The sequence below is a fragment of the Falco punctatus genome, assembly GCF_963210335.1.
Source record: "Falco punctatus genome assembly, chromosome: 4".
NCBI classification, from domain to species: Eukaryota; Metazoa; Chordata; class Aves; order Falconiformes; family Falconidae; genus Falco; species Falco punctatus.
This window is the reverse complement of record NC_137583.1, coordinates 29392659-29412524: the sequence shown is the minus strand read 5'-3', so window position 1 is coordinate 29412524 and position 19866 is coordinate 29392659. Positions and strand designations below refer to the sequence as shown.

The following is a 19866-nucleotide window of genomic DNA, read 5'->3' as shown; positions in this document are numbered from 1 at the left end:
GCCAGGACAGTCCCCAGTGGGCCCATGCCCAGGTGTGCCAGAAGGAGCCTCAGCAGGAATTCTTTACCCTGAGGGTGGCGAGGCGCTGGCCCAGGCTGCCCAGAGCAGCTGTGGGTGCCCCATCCCTGGCAGGGCTCAAGGCCAGGCTGGACGGGGCTGGGGGCACCCTGGGCTGGGGGGAGGGGGCCCTGCCCGTGGCAGGGGGCTGGAACTAGGTGGTCTTTAAGGTCCCTTCCAACCCAAACAATTCTATGATCCCATGATTCTGCAAAGCCAAGCCCACATGGTGCCAGACCTGGGCTGCTCATCTCATCCCTTCCTCCAGAAATCAGGTGACCCAAATACAAGTCCCCAAGCTGGGGACTGCCCCAAGCCATTGGTTTCACCAGGCCTAGAGCGAGGTGGCCTCTCCATTGCAGCTCAATCTGCTCTGCTGAGAGGGCCACCACCGAAACCCAAGCAGTCACCCCATCACTAACATCTGGTGGGGCAGTGGCAGCTGGATGTGGGGTTTTTTTGGCTCCCAGGCTTCTGCCAGGTGCAGTCAGCACGAGTCGGAATAACTCAGAGCCCTGGGAGACGCAGCCTCCATCGCTGCTTATTTTAAAACTTCTTGTTTGAAAAGCGAGTGCCATGGCTCAGCCCCTCTCAGGGCACCTTGTAAAGCGGGGTGGCACTGCAAGGGGAAACTGAGGCACAGAGAGCACAGCACCCTGCTCAGATCTCAACACCACAACATGCATGCTCAGCAAACAGGCAGCAACCACCGCCCAACACGAGGGTCCCAGCAGTAAGAAACACCCCAGCATGGGAGCGAGGACATCACCGGGGACCCAACTGTGCTCGATCACCTCTGGCTTCACGAATCCCGCTTGGATATGGCATGGCCAGGATGGGGTAAGTGCAAGGTGAAGCCGGAGGACCCTCATGTACCGCTCTGTGTGCCACAGGGGCAAACGCATCCCTCTCCCAGCGGCCAGTGCTGACATCCAGCATCTGCAGGGACCAAAACCACTCCAGGAGAAATTCAGCAACGGGCTGCAGACATCTGGGGGTGGAAGAAGGAGATCCACAGATGGAGCACAATCCCATAAGCCTCTTTTCCTTAGGAAACCAGGCTGAGAAGCTCAGCCTGTGCCCAGCCCTTCCTCCCAACCCCACATTCAGCCCTTTTCCCTTCCAGCGGTTCCTCCCTACATCCTCCTGAGCATCAGCCCATGCACTGCAAAGTGCCAAACCGTGAAGCGAAGGGGTCTCTGCGGCCGGCAAACGCCCAACCCCACGCACCTCCCCGCTGCCAACAATGGGAGATAAACACAGAGGCAAATATTATGGCGGTGCGGTTAATTCCTGATGAATTATACAAATCTGTATTCAAACTGAAGCACAGCCCTTGGGCTCTTGAAAAATTGCCAGCCTGGCCCCTACATGTCACAAGGCAGGGACAGACAGCCCTCCATCAGGTGAAGCACTAGACAGATGCCCTGTGTATGTATGTGTATATATATATATATATATGCACACATATGTGTTTGCACATCTCAACTAGGGAGACAGAGAAGCACCTACAACAATGATTCAAGAGTGACTTTTGCATTTCTCCTTCCTCCCAGCTGCATTTAGCTTGGCCTGGGAAGGCCACTGAGCTTTCGTGTCTTCCACAAGATGGAAGCGCAGGGAAGAAGATAAAATTCACCATGACAGGGGCTGAGAAGGAGGGGAGGCAGAGGGGAGCAGGAGAGGAAAGCCTAAAACACTTATACCGATACGAATGTCAGCCCTGAAGTCGAGGAAAGGAAGATCTGTCCACAAAACAGTCAGAGAGAGGGCTCATCTGATGCAAGTCGGAATTTCCGATCCCACACAAACCCCGAACATCCATTAAAAGCAGCAGAAGAATCACCGCTTTGTGCCGCTAATCTCATTAGGGAGAAAGCCCCGCTGTAGCGCTGGGATTGCAAAGGGAAACCCCGGCACTCCACACACGGCACACGCTGGGAGCCTGGCACGGTGTACCCAGTGTGCCCGCCCGGTGTGCCCGCCCGGTGGAGCACAGCCAGGAGAAAGGTGTTACTGGGCTTCCACCGGCACCCTGGGAAGGTGCCTGCACTCATCCGTACTCGCCTTTCCGGATCTTTACTTGCTGCAGTATTACCCGCTTGGCTCACAAGTGACACGGCATGTGGGATGCCTCCCCACCCAGCACACCGGGACACCAAACACCCGAATTACACACGCCACGCGGCGATAGCACGGGGGCTATTTCATTCACACACCACTACCGGCACTGCCGGCAAGCAGCAAAGAGCCAAATCCCTTCAAAACCCTCCCTCCTAAGCACGCTGGCCATTTCAATTATTTTTATTTTTTTTTTAATTAAAAGCAATTAAAGCAAATGTATTAAAAGCATATTCAAGCCACAGGGAATTCTGCTGAGAAGGAATCAGGGGCAGAAAGGGAAGCACGGGCAATACATCTAACCACCAAACATTAAAAAAGGCTCTTTGCTCGCAGCAGCGCGGCAGGGTAAGATGGATGGCAGCAGAAGCAAGAGCAACCTCTGCAGAAGTTGCCGGGGATACAGATCCAGAGAGACAGGGCTGAGCGCCTTAACATCGCTGTTACTCCTCCAAAAAGGCACAATCCCTCCTGAACACACCACGCTGCTCCGAGCCCACCATGTTCGGCTCGCCTGCCTGCATCCAGCTCCCTCAAAATGGCTCTTCAGCCACTGCTACGCTGGCAATAAAATTTACTCCCAAGGTCACTTCAATCCTTTTGCCACTCTTTCAAGTCTCCCTGGATTTAAACAAAACCCAGCCTCAGACACAGCGAACCCTCCCTCCCCCCCTCCTTCCTGCCCATCACCTCCCTGATTTAGAGATACCAAACTGGCAACTACCTTTCACTTCCCATAACCATCAGCGACAACAGCTGGAGAGGAAAAACGGAGCATATTGTGCACCCAACAGCTGATCCTCGCGGCGTGGGGAGAGAGCCCAACTGTCACCGCTGCGGCGCTGCCGTACGGCAGGGCCCCTGCCACGCCATCCTCCCCGGCAGCGCCGGCGGGGACGGGTATAAAGGGTTTGTGTGGCTGCCATCCCCTTGGCAGTTCAAGAGCTGGAGAGCAGCAAATGATAAGCAAAGCAAATAAATAGCAGAGCGAGACGGTGTTTCTCCCCAGCCAGTCGCGATGCCTGCAGACATCCAGCTGTGCCATCCCGGAATGAGGGGCTGGGAGGAAACACGGGAAGAAGGAAACCCCCAAACCCTCATACCAGGGAGAGGCACCACCCTGTGGGGCAGCCACGCCGGAGCACTCCCCTCCCGAATTTTGCTTTTTAAAGACCATCCCCAGCTGGAAAAGCCAGCCAGGGGCTGCTGCAGCTGGACGCAGCGCCGCTCCCTCACCCCAGCGCCGCGGGCAGGGAGCTGGGGGCTGCTCTCGGCTCCTCACCTTCCCCAACCCCGCCTGCATTTTCGGGTGGTTCAGGGCGCACCGTGCTCTCCCTTGCAGCAGCCAGGCAGAACAAAGCCCTCCCTTGTCCTCGGCACCTCGAGCAGGCGATGCTGGATCACGTTACCTAACCCCAGCCAACGTCTCCGTCCCGGCAAGGCAGCTTTCGTGTCAGCACATGCCAGGCTGGCCCCAATTCCCTGCACCACCTCCCACCCCAAGCTTGAACTGGACCAGTTTAGCACACGCCGAAAACACACGGGGCCTTGTTTCAACTCGTCGGGCGCTCACCCCAGCTGAAGGAGGTGATCCGACACCCTCCCGCCGGTCGCAGCCGCGGCTGAACCGCAAGGCGCTCACCTGGAAGGCCGCCGTAACAACGTTAATTCCCCTTCACAATGTTCATTTCCATATTCATCAGAAGATGGTGCAATGACAAGATGGGGGCATATTTACTATATAATTATAAACTAATTTCAGCTTTACCCTGCGTTATCCTAGGAAGGAGATCTAAAATTTCCCTTACGAAAGCCCTGCTCTTCTAACCACGGCTGCAGCAACATTAATTCCTGGCGATTTCCATTTCTCCAACAGCTGCTGTGCTGGGAAAGAGCAGGAGCCTGTCCCCAATGCCGGGGTCCTGCCCGGTGCCCCATGCCATCCCCAGCTTGGATTTCCAGCACCGGCTCATCCTCCAGATCAAATTTTCACCAGCTTAGGGCTGGGACTGGTGGCTGTCCAACCTCACCAAGGGGTGGGGGGTGGGGGGCAAGGCTTGCTCAGGTGGGAGAAGGGCTGCTCGAAACCATGCTAATAAAGCACATCTTTACCAGCACCGCGTATCAGAGGAAGGGCCAGGCTCTGGCCCATTCCGCTGGGGAAGGTATTACAAACCCTAACGCAGCGGAAGATCCCGCAGGACCTTGCTCTGAGCAACTTTACGTCACCACATTGGCCCTTGGCTCCTGTCCACAGTCCAAACCCTGCACCCCTAGCACCAGCTACAGCCACTCGGGATGGTAGCTTCAACAGGGCTGGAGGACAGGATGGATAGTCCTTCCCACCCTTCCCGATGGATAGAGGCATCACCCCACAACCCACCCAACCACCAAGACCTTGGGGAAACCACTGGGACGCCACAGAAACACATCCCCAGGAGCACACGGTGGGAGATTCCCAAAAATGCATAAGTCCCTTTTTCTCCCCCATTTTATCCCCAGCGCAAAGCCAAAGATACCACTCCAACCTTGCTCACAGTCTACCAGTTGGCCGCAGTCCCAAGGGAGCTGCAGGGGCATCGCTTAATGGCCGAGCACTTCCTCCGCCCCCGGGGATGCCAGGTGTAAACAGGGGAGTGCAACGGGTCCAAGCACATCATCCCTGCCCAGCATCACCTCCCCGAGCCCCATCAGGACAAGCACGCTTGCTGCTCTGCCTGAAAACACGCATCAAAAGCATCTAATTTCACCAGGGCCCCAAAGGGAGGAGAAACATCTCCCCAGGCAGGTCTCCGGCCAGTCCGCATTCCTCCCAGTGTTATGCTGGGAGCCCCTGCCCCGAGGAGCTCCCCCCCCCCCCCCTCCGCGCTCAGCCCCGTGCACCACCCCTTGGGCGGGCAGGGAGGGAGAACCATGATTTCAAGGGCCATTAAACATCGATGGTATTTTTCTCGCAGCATCAAAACGTGACCAAAAAGAGCTGCGTGGAACCACAGCCAAAATCCCACTGCTGGTCCAGGAGCCCCCCCCCCCCCCCCCCCCTCCTCCCCAGCCGAGCTACGGGGAGGAGTGGGGGCAGCACGGCTCAGTCCAGCACCACATCGCTGCGATCCCTGCATCTCCCATCAGCGGAGCGATTTTAGCCTGGATGCAGTTTAGATGAGCAAATTGCGCTTCTGCTGGCACCGCCAACGGCAAGCCCTCCTCTGCAAAATCTGCGGGCTCAGCAGCAGCACAATTTTGCCATTATAAGGATGGCTACAGTGGGATTTTGCTGGCACAGCAAAGCTATCCTTGGGCGGGGGGGGGGAGAGCGTATTTTTTCTTTTCCCTACGTTCCTACCTGGCCTAGCTGCCTGGAAAACTTCTCCCTGGGCACAGCAGGCCTGGAAGCAGGAATGGTCTCCAAACCGCCATAGATCCCTGCATTTGAATGCACATACTAATGTGGAAGTAGGAAAGCAAGCAAACCGAAATCTCTCCCCTCTGCCTGACCGCCTCCCTTTCAGGCACTGCTCTTGAGCTGGATTTAACACCAAGTCAGCTCTGCTCATACAGGTGTGTCCCTTTTCCTGGGCACTGGAAAGTGATTCGGAAGCCTATTTTAATGGAAGAGGTTGGGCACCCTTTTAAACAAACATGGATCTTTCCTGGTAGCCCCCCCATATGCATCCCACCCAAGAAAGGATACCTCAGTACATGGCAAAAAGCAGATTTTTATTATTATTATTCTTAGAGAGTCTTTTTTGCATGTGGATGGTATTTGCTCGCACATGGACCCGCTGCCCGGCAGGGACACGGTGCTGGAGCAGCCCTTCACAACCCTTCACATCCCAGTCTGAGGGAGCCTTTTCCAACCTCCCCAAAACACAGAAGCTGCCAAGAACAACGCACCCGGAGCAGGACGGAGCAGAGACCAGGACACTCACTTGGACCCAAAGACGGTGGGGTAGGGAAGAAGCAAAACTATAAACACCCCCCCCCTCCCATATTTTGAGCCATGGGCTGCCGAGCAAAGCGAGCTACAGCTTTTATGGACGCAGCCGCCCGACTCCATCGATTGCAGCCTCTTTTTATGCAAGGTCTTCCCAGCAAGCTTGGCTGCTGCCAGGGATGAAATTCCACTGGAAACAGTCACCTTTCTCCCCGCCACTCCCCGGCCCCCATAACCCCGCTGCCTCCCTCAAAGACAGGGAGACTGTGAACCCCAAGAGCGCAGGGGGGACGGGGGATGGCAGCCCCGCAGCCCAGGGCTGGCTCACCATCTGCCTCGGTCTCCAGCTCACTCCTCCCTCTGTGCTCTTCCAACAAAGGGGTTCTGTCCCCGGCCCCCCAGCCCGCACGGCGGTGACCAAAACTCTAGCACAGAATAATAACGCCCCAGAGAAGAGCTGAGGGTCTGGGGGTCACTGGACACAGCCCAGGCGTCCACGTTCTGGAGCCAGAACAGAGCCTGGATGGCTGTAAGGAGCCCGGTCTATGAGCAAAATAAGGAGTCGGTGCCGGCGATAACTGGATTCTCAAATATGGCCAATCGTGCTATTTTTACAGGGGCGTATTTATTTTAGGAGGACACTGGGACAGATTCAACAGTCTCTTTCTTCAGCCCGGCGGTATTTTAAGATCGGTTTGAACTGGCTCTATTTAAAGGCTTCGCCTCCTGCCCACTTTTCTTAACCCCTTGCACAAGACTTTGCTTTCCACCCCTCCTAAAAACAAAACAAAACAAATACAACCAAAAAAAACCCACACAACATTATCGCTGCAAACGCAAACCTACAAAGGGCCCCTCTGTAGCAGGAAGCAATCATCATTTCAAATGATATTGTTAAAGCCGTAATAAAAATAATTTAAAAAAAAAATCCCTGCCTATCCTGCTGCTGTGGTAGAATGGAAGTTTTGATTGTTAATTGTACATATTTTTTAAATGCAGTTTAGCCTGGTTGTGAATTGCCATGCCGAAGCCAAGCTCACCGGACGAGCTTCGCAAGCGATCATCCCGGGAAGCGCGCAGGGAGAGCTGGCACCACGGAGGTGCAGCTCAGGGTGCAGGGGACTTTCAAGAGACTTCAGAGAAAAGAAAATAAAAATAAAACCAATACATTAAAAAAAATAAATTGGAGGGATCACAAAACCCATTCCCTCTGTGAAGGGCCCCAAATCCAAGACTCACTCCCAGCCCAAATGGAAAAGCTCACGGACGGTGGCAGGGAGCAGCGCTGTCGGCTCGGGAAGCCAGAGCTCAGCACCTCCCTCCCGGGCTGCCTGGATCTCAGGCAAGCACCAGAAAAGGAAACTTTGGGAGGAGAATAAAAGAGAGAAAAAAAAAAAAAAAAAAAAGAAAAAAAATCACCCAATAAAAAAAAATTCAACCAAGGAAAAAAAAAGAAAAAAAAAAAGAACAAACAACAACCCGCACTCGGCTTGGCTTGAGATTGTCCAGACGAATTTTTGCAGAGATCACATTCTGCTTTAGTAGGAGTTGGAGGAGGGGGGTGAAATACCAAGGACAAAAAAAGGGAGGGGGAAGAAAAGAAGAAAAAATAAAAGACAAAAGGGAAGGAAAAAAGAAGGTGTTTGCACATGTGCTTGGCTTCATAGCCGTTCGCTTTACACCTCTCCTCTTAGCACCTGGGAAACTGGCACTGCCACCTAGTCTAAAACTAATAAATCTCTTTCCCTCGATTCGGGCTGCTTCCTTCTCTGCAGATGTTGGCAATCAGGTTTGCAAATTTCAAAGTCATTCATCCCGGGCGGCTGGGAGAAAAGCAGGTTTATTATTGCAAAACCTGTCACCCTCCCAACGCCTAAAGTAAACTCCGAGTCACCTCTCCACGCCCAGGGGAAAGAAAGGGAGGAAAAAAAAAAATATAGGGAGCCGGAGAGGGAAATCAAACGGTCAGAAATGCCTCGCGTCCTCCCAGGGCAAACTCGGCAGCAGCCAGGCACAACAGCGAGCGGGCAGAGTGCAGGCAGGAGCGTACAACCCTGCCAGTGGCTGGGAAAGGGAGCTCGGAAAGGGGGAAAAATACAACTCCCTCAAAAAAAAAAAGCAGTAATTTAAGCAAATAAATAAAAAGCTGACTGCGGAAAAAAAAATAATCCCCGTACGTTTCCATGTCTGCTTTTTTTTTTTTTTTTTTTTTTTTTTTTAATGGAGAGGCAGCCGCGCGGCTGCCCGAGGATGGAGCTCGTTGGAAAGGGGAAAAAAAAAATACACGAAGGGAGCAGTCCCTGCATGGAAGTTTTGGTTGCAGGTTTAAAAAAATAAGAATTACGGATAAAAAAGAAAAATAATACAAAAAGCACCAAAACACGCAGTGCCGGCAGCGCTGCCCGGGGGCGGCAGGGACCGGCCGCCGTCCCCCGCCCCGGTGCGGGGACAATCACCCGATCGGCCCCGTTCCCCAGCCCGGGGCGGAGGAGGGTGCCCGGCCATGGAGCACCCGGGGCAGCGCAGCCCCTTCCCCTCCGCACCCCGATCTGCCTCTCTCCCGAAAATCCGATTTATTCCACCAAACACTCGCAGCCGCCTCGGCAGGGATTTTCCTCGGTGCCAACAAAACCGTGCGCGGGGGGGATTTTTATCGGTTCGGACCGATTTTTCCCTCCACGTTCCCCTATTTTCTTTCCCCCCCTCCACGTTCCCTTATTTTCTTTCCCCCCCTCCACGTTCCCTTATTTTCTTTTCCCCCTCCACGTTTCCCCTATTTCTTTTCCCCCAGATCAGAGCCAGGCAAAGCAGAAAAACCCTTGAGGAAACCGTGCGAAAAAGCTGCAAGCATACTTATATATGTATCTATGTTATTACTGTATTTTTTTTGCGCTTAAAGCCCCGCCGGCCCCGGGCCCGCCGCTGCCCGCGGAGGCGCAGGGAGGGAAGGCGGGGGGCTGCCGGGGGGGTCCGCGGAGCCTTACCCGGGTGGGAGTGGAGGCTGATGCCCGATGCGAGGAACTTGCCGGGCTGGAGGGCGGCGGGGAGCCCGGCGGCCATGGGCCCGGCGGCGGGGGCCAGGCGGCCGGTGGCTCCCAGGCGGTGGCTCTCCATGGCCAGCCCGGAGAGCAGCGGAGGGGGGCCGTGCACCGAGCGGGGGGGCCCGAAATCTCGGCCATCCATCATCCACTCGCCGGCTTCAAGGAGTCTCCCGGATCGCTGTCGGTGCCCGCCACCGCCTTCCCCCCCGCCCCCCCACCCCCCACCCCCCCTCCTCCTCCTCCTCCCCCAAAAAAATCAGATGGTTTTCAAAAATAAGGCGTCCAAGCGTCCCATGGCGCGGTGCAGGGAGCCAGCCCCGGCGCGGCGGTCTCGGCGCTGCCTGCAAGAGAGAAGGGGGGTGCGGTGAGCCGACATGCCCCGACCCCCCAGCCCCAGCCGCCCCCCAGAAACACCCCCAAAACCCACCCTCACCTTCCCCCCGGGAGCCGCGGAGGGGAACGGGAGGGGCGCGGGGAGGGGGGAAACCAAGGAAAACTTATGGCAAAGGGCGGGAAAAAAAATAAGAAGTATTTGAAAATAAGGGGTTTCAAATAAAACTAAAAATAAAAGTGTTACATTTATCCCGGCCGCAGCCGGGGAGCCCCGCCGCAGCTCCCGCAGCCCGGCCGCACTCAGCCGGCGGGGACGCGGCACCGCGTTTCTCCTCGCAGTGCAGGAAAACCCACCAAAAAAAAAAAAACAAATCAACAAAAAGGTCTCCTCGATTCTCCCCCTTTTTTTTTTTTTGTCTCTCCCTTTTTTTTTTTTTTTTTTGCACGCCCCCGTGGGGCTGCTTTACCCCGTCGAAAGCCGCCCGGGAGCGGGCAGCGCCCGCCGGAGAAACGGCTCCAGCGGCGGCTTCGCTCCGCCGCGCCGTTCCTCGCCGCTTTCCCCCATTCCCCGCCTTCAAATCGCCGCCCGGGATTTATTTTTTTTTATCTCCCGTTTCTCCCAGCGCCGCTCTCGCTCGGGAAAATAAGAACGCGTATTATTATTTCCCGATAGAGCGAAAAAAAAATGAAAATATATTAAAGTATATTTGTACTTGCACTCCGATGAAACGATCCCCCCGCCCGGCGGGTTTTGCATGGGGATAGCGAGGAATAATAAACACTGCGGGGAATAAAGCGGGTTTTTCTCCCCCCCGCCACCCTCCCCAGCGTTGCCGGAGCCCCGGGAGCCGCCGCTCCGCTCCGCCCCGGCTCCACCGCCCTTCCCGGCTCCGCGCCGGCCGCTGCCAGCGCAGGGGAGGGGGTGCTGCCGGGCCAACGAATCGGTAGGGGGAAAAAAAAAAAAAGAAAGAGAGGGGAAAAAGCAAAATAATGGGAAAAATCCCACCGCTTTTTTTTTATTATTTTGGTAAAATTCAAAAATTAAATCCTGCCTGAGCGGGGCGAGCCTCACCCCGGGGCTGCGGGAGCGGCCGGATCGCGGCTCCGAACCGGTCAGATGAGGGGAAATGGGTAAAAAGGGGCAAAACGCGGCCCTGGATGGGGCGCGGGGGCGGGGGGGGGGGGGCTGGGGCGAGGCGGGGGGGACGCGACACCCCCGCCCCAAGCGGGCCGCCCCGGGCCGGGGGCCGGGTCCTACCTCGGCGCGGTCAGGCCGCCTGTTGGCGGGGCATGGCGGCGGCGCGGGGCTGGGGCGGGGGGTGCCGGCTCGCCGCCCTGCCCGCCGCCCGGCTCCGCTCAGGGGCAGCGCGGCAGCGGCGCGGCGGCCGCGCCATGGAGCGGCGGGGCCCCGCCGAGCTGCAGCATCGCCTCCACCCCCCTGGCCGGCCCCGCGCGCGGCTCGGCGGCGCTTAAAAAAAAGGAGGGAAAAAAAAAAATTAAAAAAATTAAAAAGAAGGGGGAGCGCGAGCGTGGGGCGGGAGGCAGGGAAGGAAGAAAAAAAAAAAAAAAAAGTGGAAGGGGGGGGGTAGGGGGCGGTGGTGCCGGGGCCATGAAACACGCATTGTTCTCCGCGCGGCTGGGGCGGGCCCGGCGCCATCCGGCGCTTCCCCATTGGCCGGGGGCCTGCCACTCACCGGCGAGTAAACAGGCGGCGGTTTCCAGGCCCCCCGCTCCCCCGCCCCTCGCGGTGAGGCGCTCCCGCCGCCGTTTCCAGGCCCCCCCCCACTCTCCCGCTCGGAGCTGGCGGCGGTTGGCGGGGGAAGCGGCCTCGGGTCGTGTGTGTATCGTCCCCCCCGCCCGCCATGTCCCTCACCGCTCTGGGCAAGCTGCCGGGGGTGTGAGGAGGGAGGGGGTCCACCCCGCGACCCCCTCTCTCCCTTTTTATTATCTGTGGGGTTTAAATCCTTCTCCCCGGGCGCCCCCCCGCCGGGCCCGGGCTGAGGGACGTGAGGCCCCCCCCGGACAGCGCTGAGGGGGAAGCGCCGCCGGGCCCTCTCCCACGGCCCCGCCGCGGACAAAGCGCCCTTTCAGGCAGCGAGGGGAGGGCCCCCTTCCCTCCCCACGGGCCCCGCCCCCCCAAAAAAATTTAAAAATAGGGTGAAAAGGAAGGCTGGGGGAGGAGACTGCCCCCGCCCCCCCCGTTCAGATTGAACCAAAACTCCGTTTTTTCTAGCGGGGCTTGGCGCGAGAAACGGGCGGGAGAAGCCGCGGGGCCGGGGGGGGGGCACGGTCCCCCCAGCGCTGCCCGCTGGGGCTCTACCCGCCGTCCGGCCCAACTTTTACTTTTCTTTTTTGTTTGGGTTTGTTTTGGTTTTGTTTTTAATTTTATTTTTTCCTTGTGCACCGGGGCGGACACCCCATCAGTGCCAACAGTCGTGTCCCGTCCCGTCCCGTTCCCCCCCTCCCCCCCCCAAGAACCTCCCAACCCACCGCCCCGCTTATTTAGTATTTTTTTAAATATCGGCTTTTATAACGAAGGGGGGAGCTTAATGCCGATATAAATTAAAAATAGTAATAATAAAGCCCCCCCCACCCCCCGGCACGCCCGGGCAGGAGAGTTTCGAGGCGCCCGCTGGGGCAGCCGCCAGAAAAGGGGCGAAATAGCCCCAAAATCGGGAGCTGGATCGGCCCCGGACACCCACCCCCCACGACACCCCCTCCCCACGACACCCCCCAGCACTTCCCTGCTTATTTTTAATCGTTTTAAGAAAAGCGGCGCCGCGTTCCTCGAAAAGCTGTCACGCTCCGAGAGCCGCTGCGTTTAAGGCGAAAAAAAAAATTGTTTTTATTTATATCTAAAAGCAAAACGCGGCTGCGTCAGAGGCGAGGGCTCAAACTCCGATGCTGCCAAGGGGAGGGCTTTTTTTTTTTTTTTCCGCGTCTCCTTTAGTAAACCAAAAAGGGGGAATTGGGGAAAAAATATTAATGGCTTCGTCGCTTTTATGTGGCTTTAAAAGCATATTTTATAAATGTTTAATGCCTTCACGCCCGGACCTCCCCGCCGCTGTCCCCGGGACGGGGGGCTGGCATGCCATAAATCAGGGAAATGCTAATAAAAACCCCGGCCCGGGCGTGGCGGGGGGGCGGCCCCCTCCCCCGCGGCTCCGGCCCTTCCCCCTCCCCCTCCTCCTCCTCCTCCTCCTCTTCTCCCCCTCCTCCCCCCGGCCGGGAGCCATCTTGTAGCAGCGCAGCAGCTCGGGCTGGGACAGCGCTGCTGCAAAGCACCGAGCAGCCCTCCCCCTCCAAAAAATATCCCCCCCCTCCCATAGATAGATACAAATTTTTATTATCATCATCATTATTTTTCCCTCTGAGGCGCGGTGCTGCGGCTGCCCTGGGGGCGGGCACCATTTTCCCACCATCTTCCATATTAACACTCCCCCCCCCCCTTTTTTTTTTCCTCCCGATTATCCCCCCGAGCACGGGGACTCCCCCGCTGCAGCTGTCCCCGGGGGGGTGGGGGGGGTGGGCACCGCAGGGGGGCGCGGGGCTGGGGCCGCAAAGGTCCCAGGGAATTGGGGGGGGCGCTCCCACATTTTCCCCGCAAAGCCTTACCGCAAACGCCGCCTTCTCCAAAAATACCCATTTAAAAATAAATATACATATATATATAGAATAACCGGGGGGGTCCCGCGAGCAGCCGCTTGCTCAGCACCGCCTTGCCACCCAACCCCCCCACCCCCCGCCACCGGGGCCGGTGCCCCGGGCTCCCGGCAGGTTCCCACGGTGCCGCCCGCCCCCGGGCCGCCCCCCGCCCCGGGGAGGGGGCACCCCCGCCCGCCCTGCGCACCCGGTCCTCGCCCTCCAGCTCCCCTCACGTTCTCTTCCCTTAGTTTGCTTTATTTTCCCCTTTTTTCTCCCTTTTTCTTTTTTTCTCACGTTTTTCCTTTTTTCCTTTTTTTTTTTTCAACCTCCCCCCACCCCCCCGGAACATGAAATTCTCTCCGGGCCGCCCCTCCTCTCCCGGGCCCCGCGGAGGCGGAGGGGAGCGGGCAGGAGGCAGCGGAGCGGTGCGGAGCTCGCAGCCCCTGGCCCTACACCGGGCATTGCCCCCCCCCCCCGGGATGCAGGTAGGACAGGGGAGGGGGGCTGGAATGGGGGGGGATCGGTCTGAAGACATGGGAAGCAAAGCAAACTGATCCCCCCCTCCCAATGCATCTTCCCCCATTTTGGGGAGCTGCCAAGGTTGGGGGGGGGGCACACCCCTGCTCGTTGCAAACCCAGCGCTCGACTGCACCCACAGGCTGGAAGCAGGCCCTGTGGAACCCCACCGCATCCCCGGCCGGCAGCTGGGACCCCCCCGCGCCCCAATAAACCCCGCCGTGACCCCCATCGGCAGGCTCGGCAGCCCCAGGGCTGGGGGTGCTGTGCATCCCTTTCGCCCGGCGTTTTTAACGTGCTTGCTACACGTTTTCAGGGTGTTTTTGGAGCTATATTTAAAGCGTGCAGTCAGTGGCTGGATTTAGAAAACCAGGCATAAATCACATTAAAACACGGACGGCGATGATCCCAACGCAACAGCAAAGCTTTGCCCTGATTTTATCCCCCCGCCCCCCCCTCTTAAAAGCAGAACCGAGTCCAGCAGCGGGATTCTGTCCCCCCCCAGATAAAATGCTGTGGGGGCAGAGGTGAGATACGAAGGCAAGGGGGTCCCTGCTGGGATTTATTCCGATTGAATCCTGGAGGATTTATTTATCTGGGGGGAGGCTGATTAATTCACAAGCACAGGGTCCCTCCCCACCCCAGCCCGCTTGCCTGCAAGGAAAGAGCTGCCATCCATGGGGAGGGGGCTGCGGGGTGGGGGGGTCTCTATAAGGAGATCCCTGGGGAAACAGCTTGGAAACCGAGCAAAGAATTCCTGATTAATGGCCAGAACAGCTCAGGATTTCGTTTTTCTCCATAAATCCTGGCTGATTATAAACCCCGTGCTCAGCCTGGCTGCGGGCTTTGCACGGGGCTGGGGGGAGCCCGAGAGACCCCCCCCTCCCCGGGGCTGTGCCCAATGCCTGGGAGCAGCTGGAGGGTGCAGCATCCTCGCACCATCCTGGTTCTGCTGACCCATCGCCCCACCAGTGTGGGAGAAGGGCCACAGGGGACACAGGGTCGTGGCTGGTGCCCACCCATTCTATTCACAGCAATTCCCATCCCGTGGCTCTGGGGTTTGTAAAGCCAAACGTCTCCCAAACCACAGGCTGGTTGTAAAGTCCAAATAAAGCCTGCTGGTTTTCTTCCTGGCCCGGCACGGGAGGGCGGGTGTGTATGCACCCAACCACCCTGCTCTCCCACTCGGCCACCTGCATACTCGCTTCCCCCACCAAACCCTGAGCTGGGACGCTCCCACTGCTGGGTGCCCTGTGCTCCTCGGCCTTGGTGAAGCCCCGAGTACTGGGCTTTTGTCACAGCTAGACTGGATCTTTGATAGATCGGGGTGGTTTTCTTTTTTTTTTTCTTTTCCCCCTTTACTCAATAATAAGCTTTTTGCATCCAAGATTGGGGGGGGGGGGGAAAAACAGGCAGGGAGGAGGGCTGACATGCACAACCCATAGAGAGCTTTGAGAGGAGCGTGAATCCCAAAGCTGTCATTACTGCCTGTGTTTTTCGGCTACGGACCGGCTGCTAAATTGGTTGTAAGGCGCGGAAACGGCAGTTACACCTTTCAGCGGAAAAAATGTGGGTTAGTGGAGAAACGTGCACGGGAAACCTCCCCAAACCTGCAATCCCCATGTAACACCCCAGTATTAGAGGTTCTGCATCTGTGAGTTTAAAACAATCCTACACCCAGGCGAACGGGAATGCCGAGCTCCGAATGACAAGATCTTCTACATCAACAGAGTGAATTGGGGATTTTTCCCTTGATCTGTCAGTTAAATCAAAAATATCCTCCTGGATGCAGGACACGAGCGAGCGAGAGGCTGTAGCATGTCCTATTTTGAGGTTTGATATAAAATAGATACCCTTGGCTTCAGCATTTCTCCGTAGCCCGGCCCACAGGAGCTGCAGGTACTTTCATATGCATACAAAACATTTTAAAATGGAAAATATTCACAGCTGCTCTTGCCGTTCTGACAGGGGGGAAGGAATCGCCAAGCATGTTAAGGAGATATTAAAAGCTGTGGTTTGAAGCTCCTAAAGCATTTACTCAGCAGGAGATCCAGAGAAAGAAGTTTAGAAGTTAACTGCATACTTGTGTGCCTTTGCTCTGTCCTTCTTAAAATTCACCTCTCCTATCTGCTTCTAATTTAAACAAGCAGAGCCCTCCAGGAACTGGAAAATCCGGATTTGCAGCATCTCCTAGGGAAAGATGATTTCCTACGTGCCCCCCCAGCGCGAGGGTCCTGCTGAAGGTTAAACTCGCGAGTGCCTCTGGTTTTGCACCACGTTAATCTCCCCCCAAAATAAAAAGACCCAAGGGAATGCCGGTGAGAACTGCCCCCATGTTGCCAGCTGTCCCTGGCTTTGTCCCATCCCTCTTCCAGAGCCCGGCACAGATTTCACCACCGCTGCCAGCATTAAATGTTTGTCCCCACACCGTGCTGTGGTCTGCTTCGGCTTCCCTGCCTGAAAACAAGGTAAACCCATCTGCCTCCCCAGGGTACATTATCATGGCTTAAAATTAACACTCACAAATGTATTTTCAAATCCCTTCATGAAAGGCGCCAGAAGTGCTAGGTGTTATTAGAATAGATCTTTCGCCTTTTAACAGCTGTTAATTGCCATTAAAACCAAACATCCACAGCTTTATTGGAACAGCATCTGAATTTCCATGTTGCACGCCGTGCGTTGCAAAGCCTGCGTCTGCGCTCGGTCTTGCTTTCTTGCACGTGCCAGCCTGACATGACGAGGTGTGATCGATAAATCCTATCGCAGTGGTAGTTATCTTGCATACTGGGACCCATTTGGGGGTCCTGCGATGCCAGGCTTCTTCCTTCGCCCTCCCCCCCACGCTGCAAGTTGTTGCACCAGATGTGCCATCATTGCAAGAAACTCAAACTCCCCACCCCAGACTTGCTAAAAGAAAAGAAGATGGGATGCAAAACCTGCTCCTAAAAATACCCCGAAGGAGCGAGCAGGAACCTGCCCTCGAGGAAATGGGTCGCTAAGGCTGAATCCAGCCTGCAGCTGCCAGCAAAAGCACGTGCTGGGTGTCACAGGAATGAGAATAGCTTGCTGTGACAAACGCAGAGTAAATCAAAGTCATTAACGGGCCGGGCTGGGCCGGGAGGGGGGGGGGGGGGGGGCGGGAGGCTGCCAGCCCTGCCCTCCCTGCAGCCACTGTGCTGGGGGCTCCGTTCCCTGCACCCTCTGGGGTCCGTCCAGCTGCCCCCATCCACAGCAGCCCCCCATCACCTTGTGGCCCAGGATCTGGGACTGCCGTACAGAGAAGCCAAGCACCAGGCAGGGGAGAAACCCTTGGGAAAATGTTGTGGCAGGAGTTTTCCCTGTGTCCAGGAAGCTGCTGGCTCGTTGCATCCTTCGCGGGTATTTTATGGATGCACCAAATGCCGGCACTCGGCTACAAGTCCCCTGCCACAACCTACGCCAGGTACCAAACCGCTGATGCTAAAATGTGCGAGATGGGTTCGGCGAGGCAAAAGGGGAAGAAATATCTGAGGTTCCAAGCCCTCGAGCATCTTATTAGACTCTAGTATTTCACCCCAAACCCCAGTCCAAAGAGGAGGTGCCCAAGGCTATCCCCTCTCTTTTCCCATCACCCTAGTCCTCTGCACAGCCCGAGAGGAGCCAAGGGGGAAGGAGCAGTTGGACAAGACGAGCCCTTTCTGCTCCACAAAGCTCATCAGCCAGCAGCACTGGGCTTATAATTATTATTTCCTTAAAGACGAGCTGAGCAGCTATAGACAAAAAAAGTGCCCTCTTGTCGGAGCTGGAATTTGATGTCCTAACGACTGTTTTTGTGCCGTGCCTGTTAGAGGAAAGAGCTCGGCAGGAGGGGGAAAGAGAGATTTAATTATAGAGCTGCATTGTGATTTTGCACACATAGCTGGCTGTTGTAATCAGGTTACAAGTGTATCTGATTTTCTTCCCTCCCCTCCCTCTTCCTCCTCTTTCTATTCTATTTTTTTTTCCTCTCCCCTTTTTTCCTTTCGGTGGTCCAAATTAGTTGCTTATGTTTGGGTGTTACAGAGACAAGCTGTTATTTGGCTTCGCTGAAGATCTTGATCAAGGGAACAATGTTTCCGAAGAGCCTCTGCAGCTCTTTGCTGTAGAAAGCCAGCAGTTCCCAGCTCCGGCAGAAGCCCCCGGGCTGTGCCAGGCACTCGCATCCCACCATCCTGGGGCTCCCCTCCCACCACCACCATAAGGGGACACATACCTATACCTCTGCCCCCCACTCCATGCTCCCCACCAAATTCCTGCACATCCAGGGTTCCCTCAATAAACAGAGGCTTTTGAAGAAGAGGAGGAGCCCTATTCACCTCTGTTGGGGTGGGAGGAGGAGAAGAGAGGAGAAAATAATGTTTTTAAAAGCAACTTTATATTTTTTCTATCCAAGACAAGTGATGCTGCACATGGATTGGGGACTGTTGTTGGGTTCATTTAGGAATCCATTGTTGTCCATGTGAATTCTTTTTTACATTTCAAATAACAGGATTATTTCCCCAGGGGGTAATATCCTGTAATTTGAACACAATAATGGGAATAAATTACTTACTTAGAACTAATAACGACAGCCTGATTCCAATATATATAGAACTGTAACAGCTTTGGTTAGTTAAAGTGTAATTGTGTCGACGGATGACATTTTCTTTCAAAGGAATCTGAATGACTTTTAATTAAATTTTCTGGGGATGGGGAAGAGAGGGAGAAATACTCTGAGAGATCTCGGCTTCCAGGGCTGCTGGCAGGTCCCAGCTGTGGCACCCCAAGCCAAGCATCACCCCAAGCTGAGCATCACCCCAAGCCGAGCATCACCCCAAGCCGAGCATCACCCCAAGTTGAGCATCGCCCCGAGCCAGGTATCGCCCCGAGCCAGGCATCGCCCAGTGGTTGCAGCATTTCCAGACCAGGCACATAACTGGGGAGAAGGAAACCGCTGCCAAGCCCCATGGCCAAGAGAGGTCTGCAAGGTTGCAGGGCAAGGAGAAGGGACAGTTTCCTCCACCCCAATTTGCCCAGTTTAGCATTCCCAGGGGCCAGATTGGCACCGACCAGACAGGACGGTGCTGCCCCACCAACCACTGGGCTACCTCCAGCCTCGAGCATGGATGCTGCGTTTCAGCCATCCCCCTCGAGATGCAAGGATGCTGCAGTGAGAGCCCACTGGGCCCCCAGCACACTCACCCTGTCATCGTCCCCCAGAGCATCGCCTCTGCTGCTGCTCCGGATGCGCAGGGAGGGATGGAGGGGATGGTGAGGATGGTGAGGATGGACAGGATGGAGCCCAGCCCATTTCCCCAGCTCCAGCCTAGGCCAGGCAGAGGGCAGGGCAGTACCTGTACCCTGCCTTGGGCACCTGTACCTGCCTCTACCTGTGCAGGGGAACAGAGGAGCTGACAGAGAGCAGGATGCACCGGCAGCCAGGCAGGGCAGCTCTGCTGCTAATATTGCAAATATTGCCGATATTGCTACCTGGGCCTGGGGCACTATCCCACGGGGGGTCCCCAGCGAGGGCAGCTCTGCCCAAGGGGGACCTGCACCAGCAGCTGTGCATCCCAGCTCCCCACCCAAAACTCACCCTAAAACTCCCCTGCAAGTCCTGGGCTTTGCAACTCTCCCCACCGCTGGCCAACCGCTCCTCAGGTTTATTTTTGAATCAGAAGCACGCGAGGTTCCCTTTGGAGGTAAAAAATAATTAAAAAAAAGCATCTTTGAGCCACAGCATGCAGAAAGCCAAGTTCCTGCCCCAAAATATCTCCGAGAGGAGCAGTATGCTGCTGCCAGCAGCTCCAGCCTCCTCCAGGACTCGTTTTCCTCTGTTTATCTTGAAAATATTTCTGCGCTGAGGTCCCACCCCGCGCGGTGGAGCCCTGCGAGGCTGCCTTCAGCCTGACACACGGCCTCTTGTTTATCCAGAGCAAGTTTTACAAATAGCTTATTAAGTCCAGAGGTCTGTTTGCTGGAGGAAAACCTCGCGGAGCAGCCCCTGCAGCCCCCCCGCCGAGGCTTCTGCCAGCTGGCCCCCCCGCAACCCCTCTGACCTGCATCGAGTGGCTCGGGCCTCTGTGGCAGCGGACATCGGTGTCTGCTGGGTTTTAGAATTGCCCATGATTTAAAAAACCGAGTGTGCTGATGATGGAGCTCCCACCACCCTCATTCTCTCCCTGCTCCTGAGACTGATGTCCCGGCTGGGTTTCCAGCGCA

At 56.2% G+C, this 19866-nt stretch overlaps 2 protein-coding genes across 8 annotated transcripts in view; both read right to left on the bottom strand.

Annotated features, from left to right (window-relative positions):
* TNRC18 (trinucleotide repeat containing 18) overlaps positions 1 to 10969 on the bottom strand; it is a 58517-nt gene extending 47548 nt beyond the window's left edge. The window contains exons 1-2 of one of the 7 annotated variants that reach the window (XM_080383857.1): positions 10745 to 10969; positions 9097 to 9494 (exon numbers count right to left, since the gene is read on the bottom strand). In XM_080383857.1, coding sequence (XP_080239983.1) covers positions 9097 to 9298 — 202 coding nt within the window. In that variant the 5' untranslated portion in view covers positions 9299 to 9494; positions 10745 to 10969. Of the gene's footprint in view, positions 1 to 9096; positions 9495 to 9953; positions 10665 to 10744 lie in introns of those variants that run through there. The other 6 variants (XM_080383856.1, XM_080383851.1, XM_080383852.1 and 3 more) reach the window with 6 other exon arrangements.
* Positions 10970 to 13379: 2410 nt separating this feature from the next.
* Positions 13380 to 19866, bottom strand: part of FBXL18 (F-box and leucine rich repeat protein 18) — a 59348-nt gene continuing 52861 nt past the window's right edge. Inside the window, exon 8 of the mRNA XM_080383866.1 lies at positions 13380 to 19338. The gene's annotated coding sequence lies outside the window, so the exon portion shown is untranslated. The remainder of the gene's footprint in view (positions 19339 to 19866) is intronic.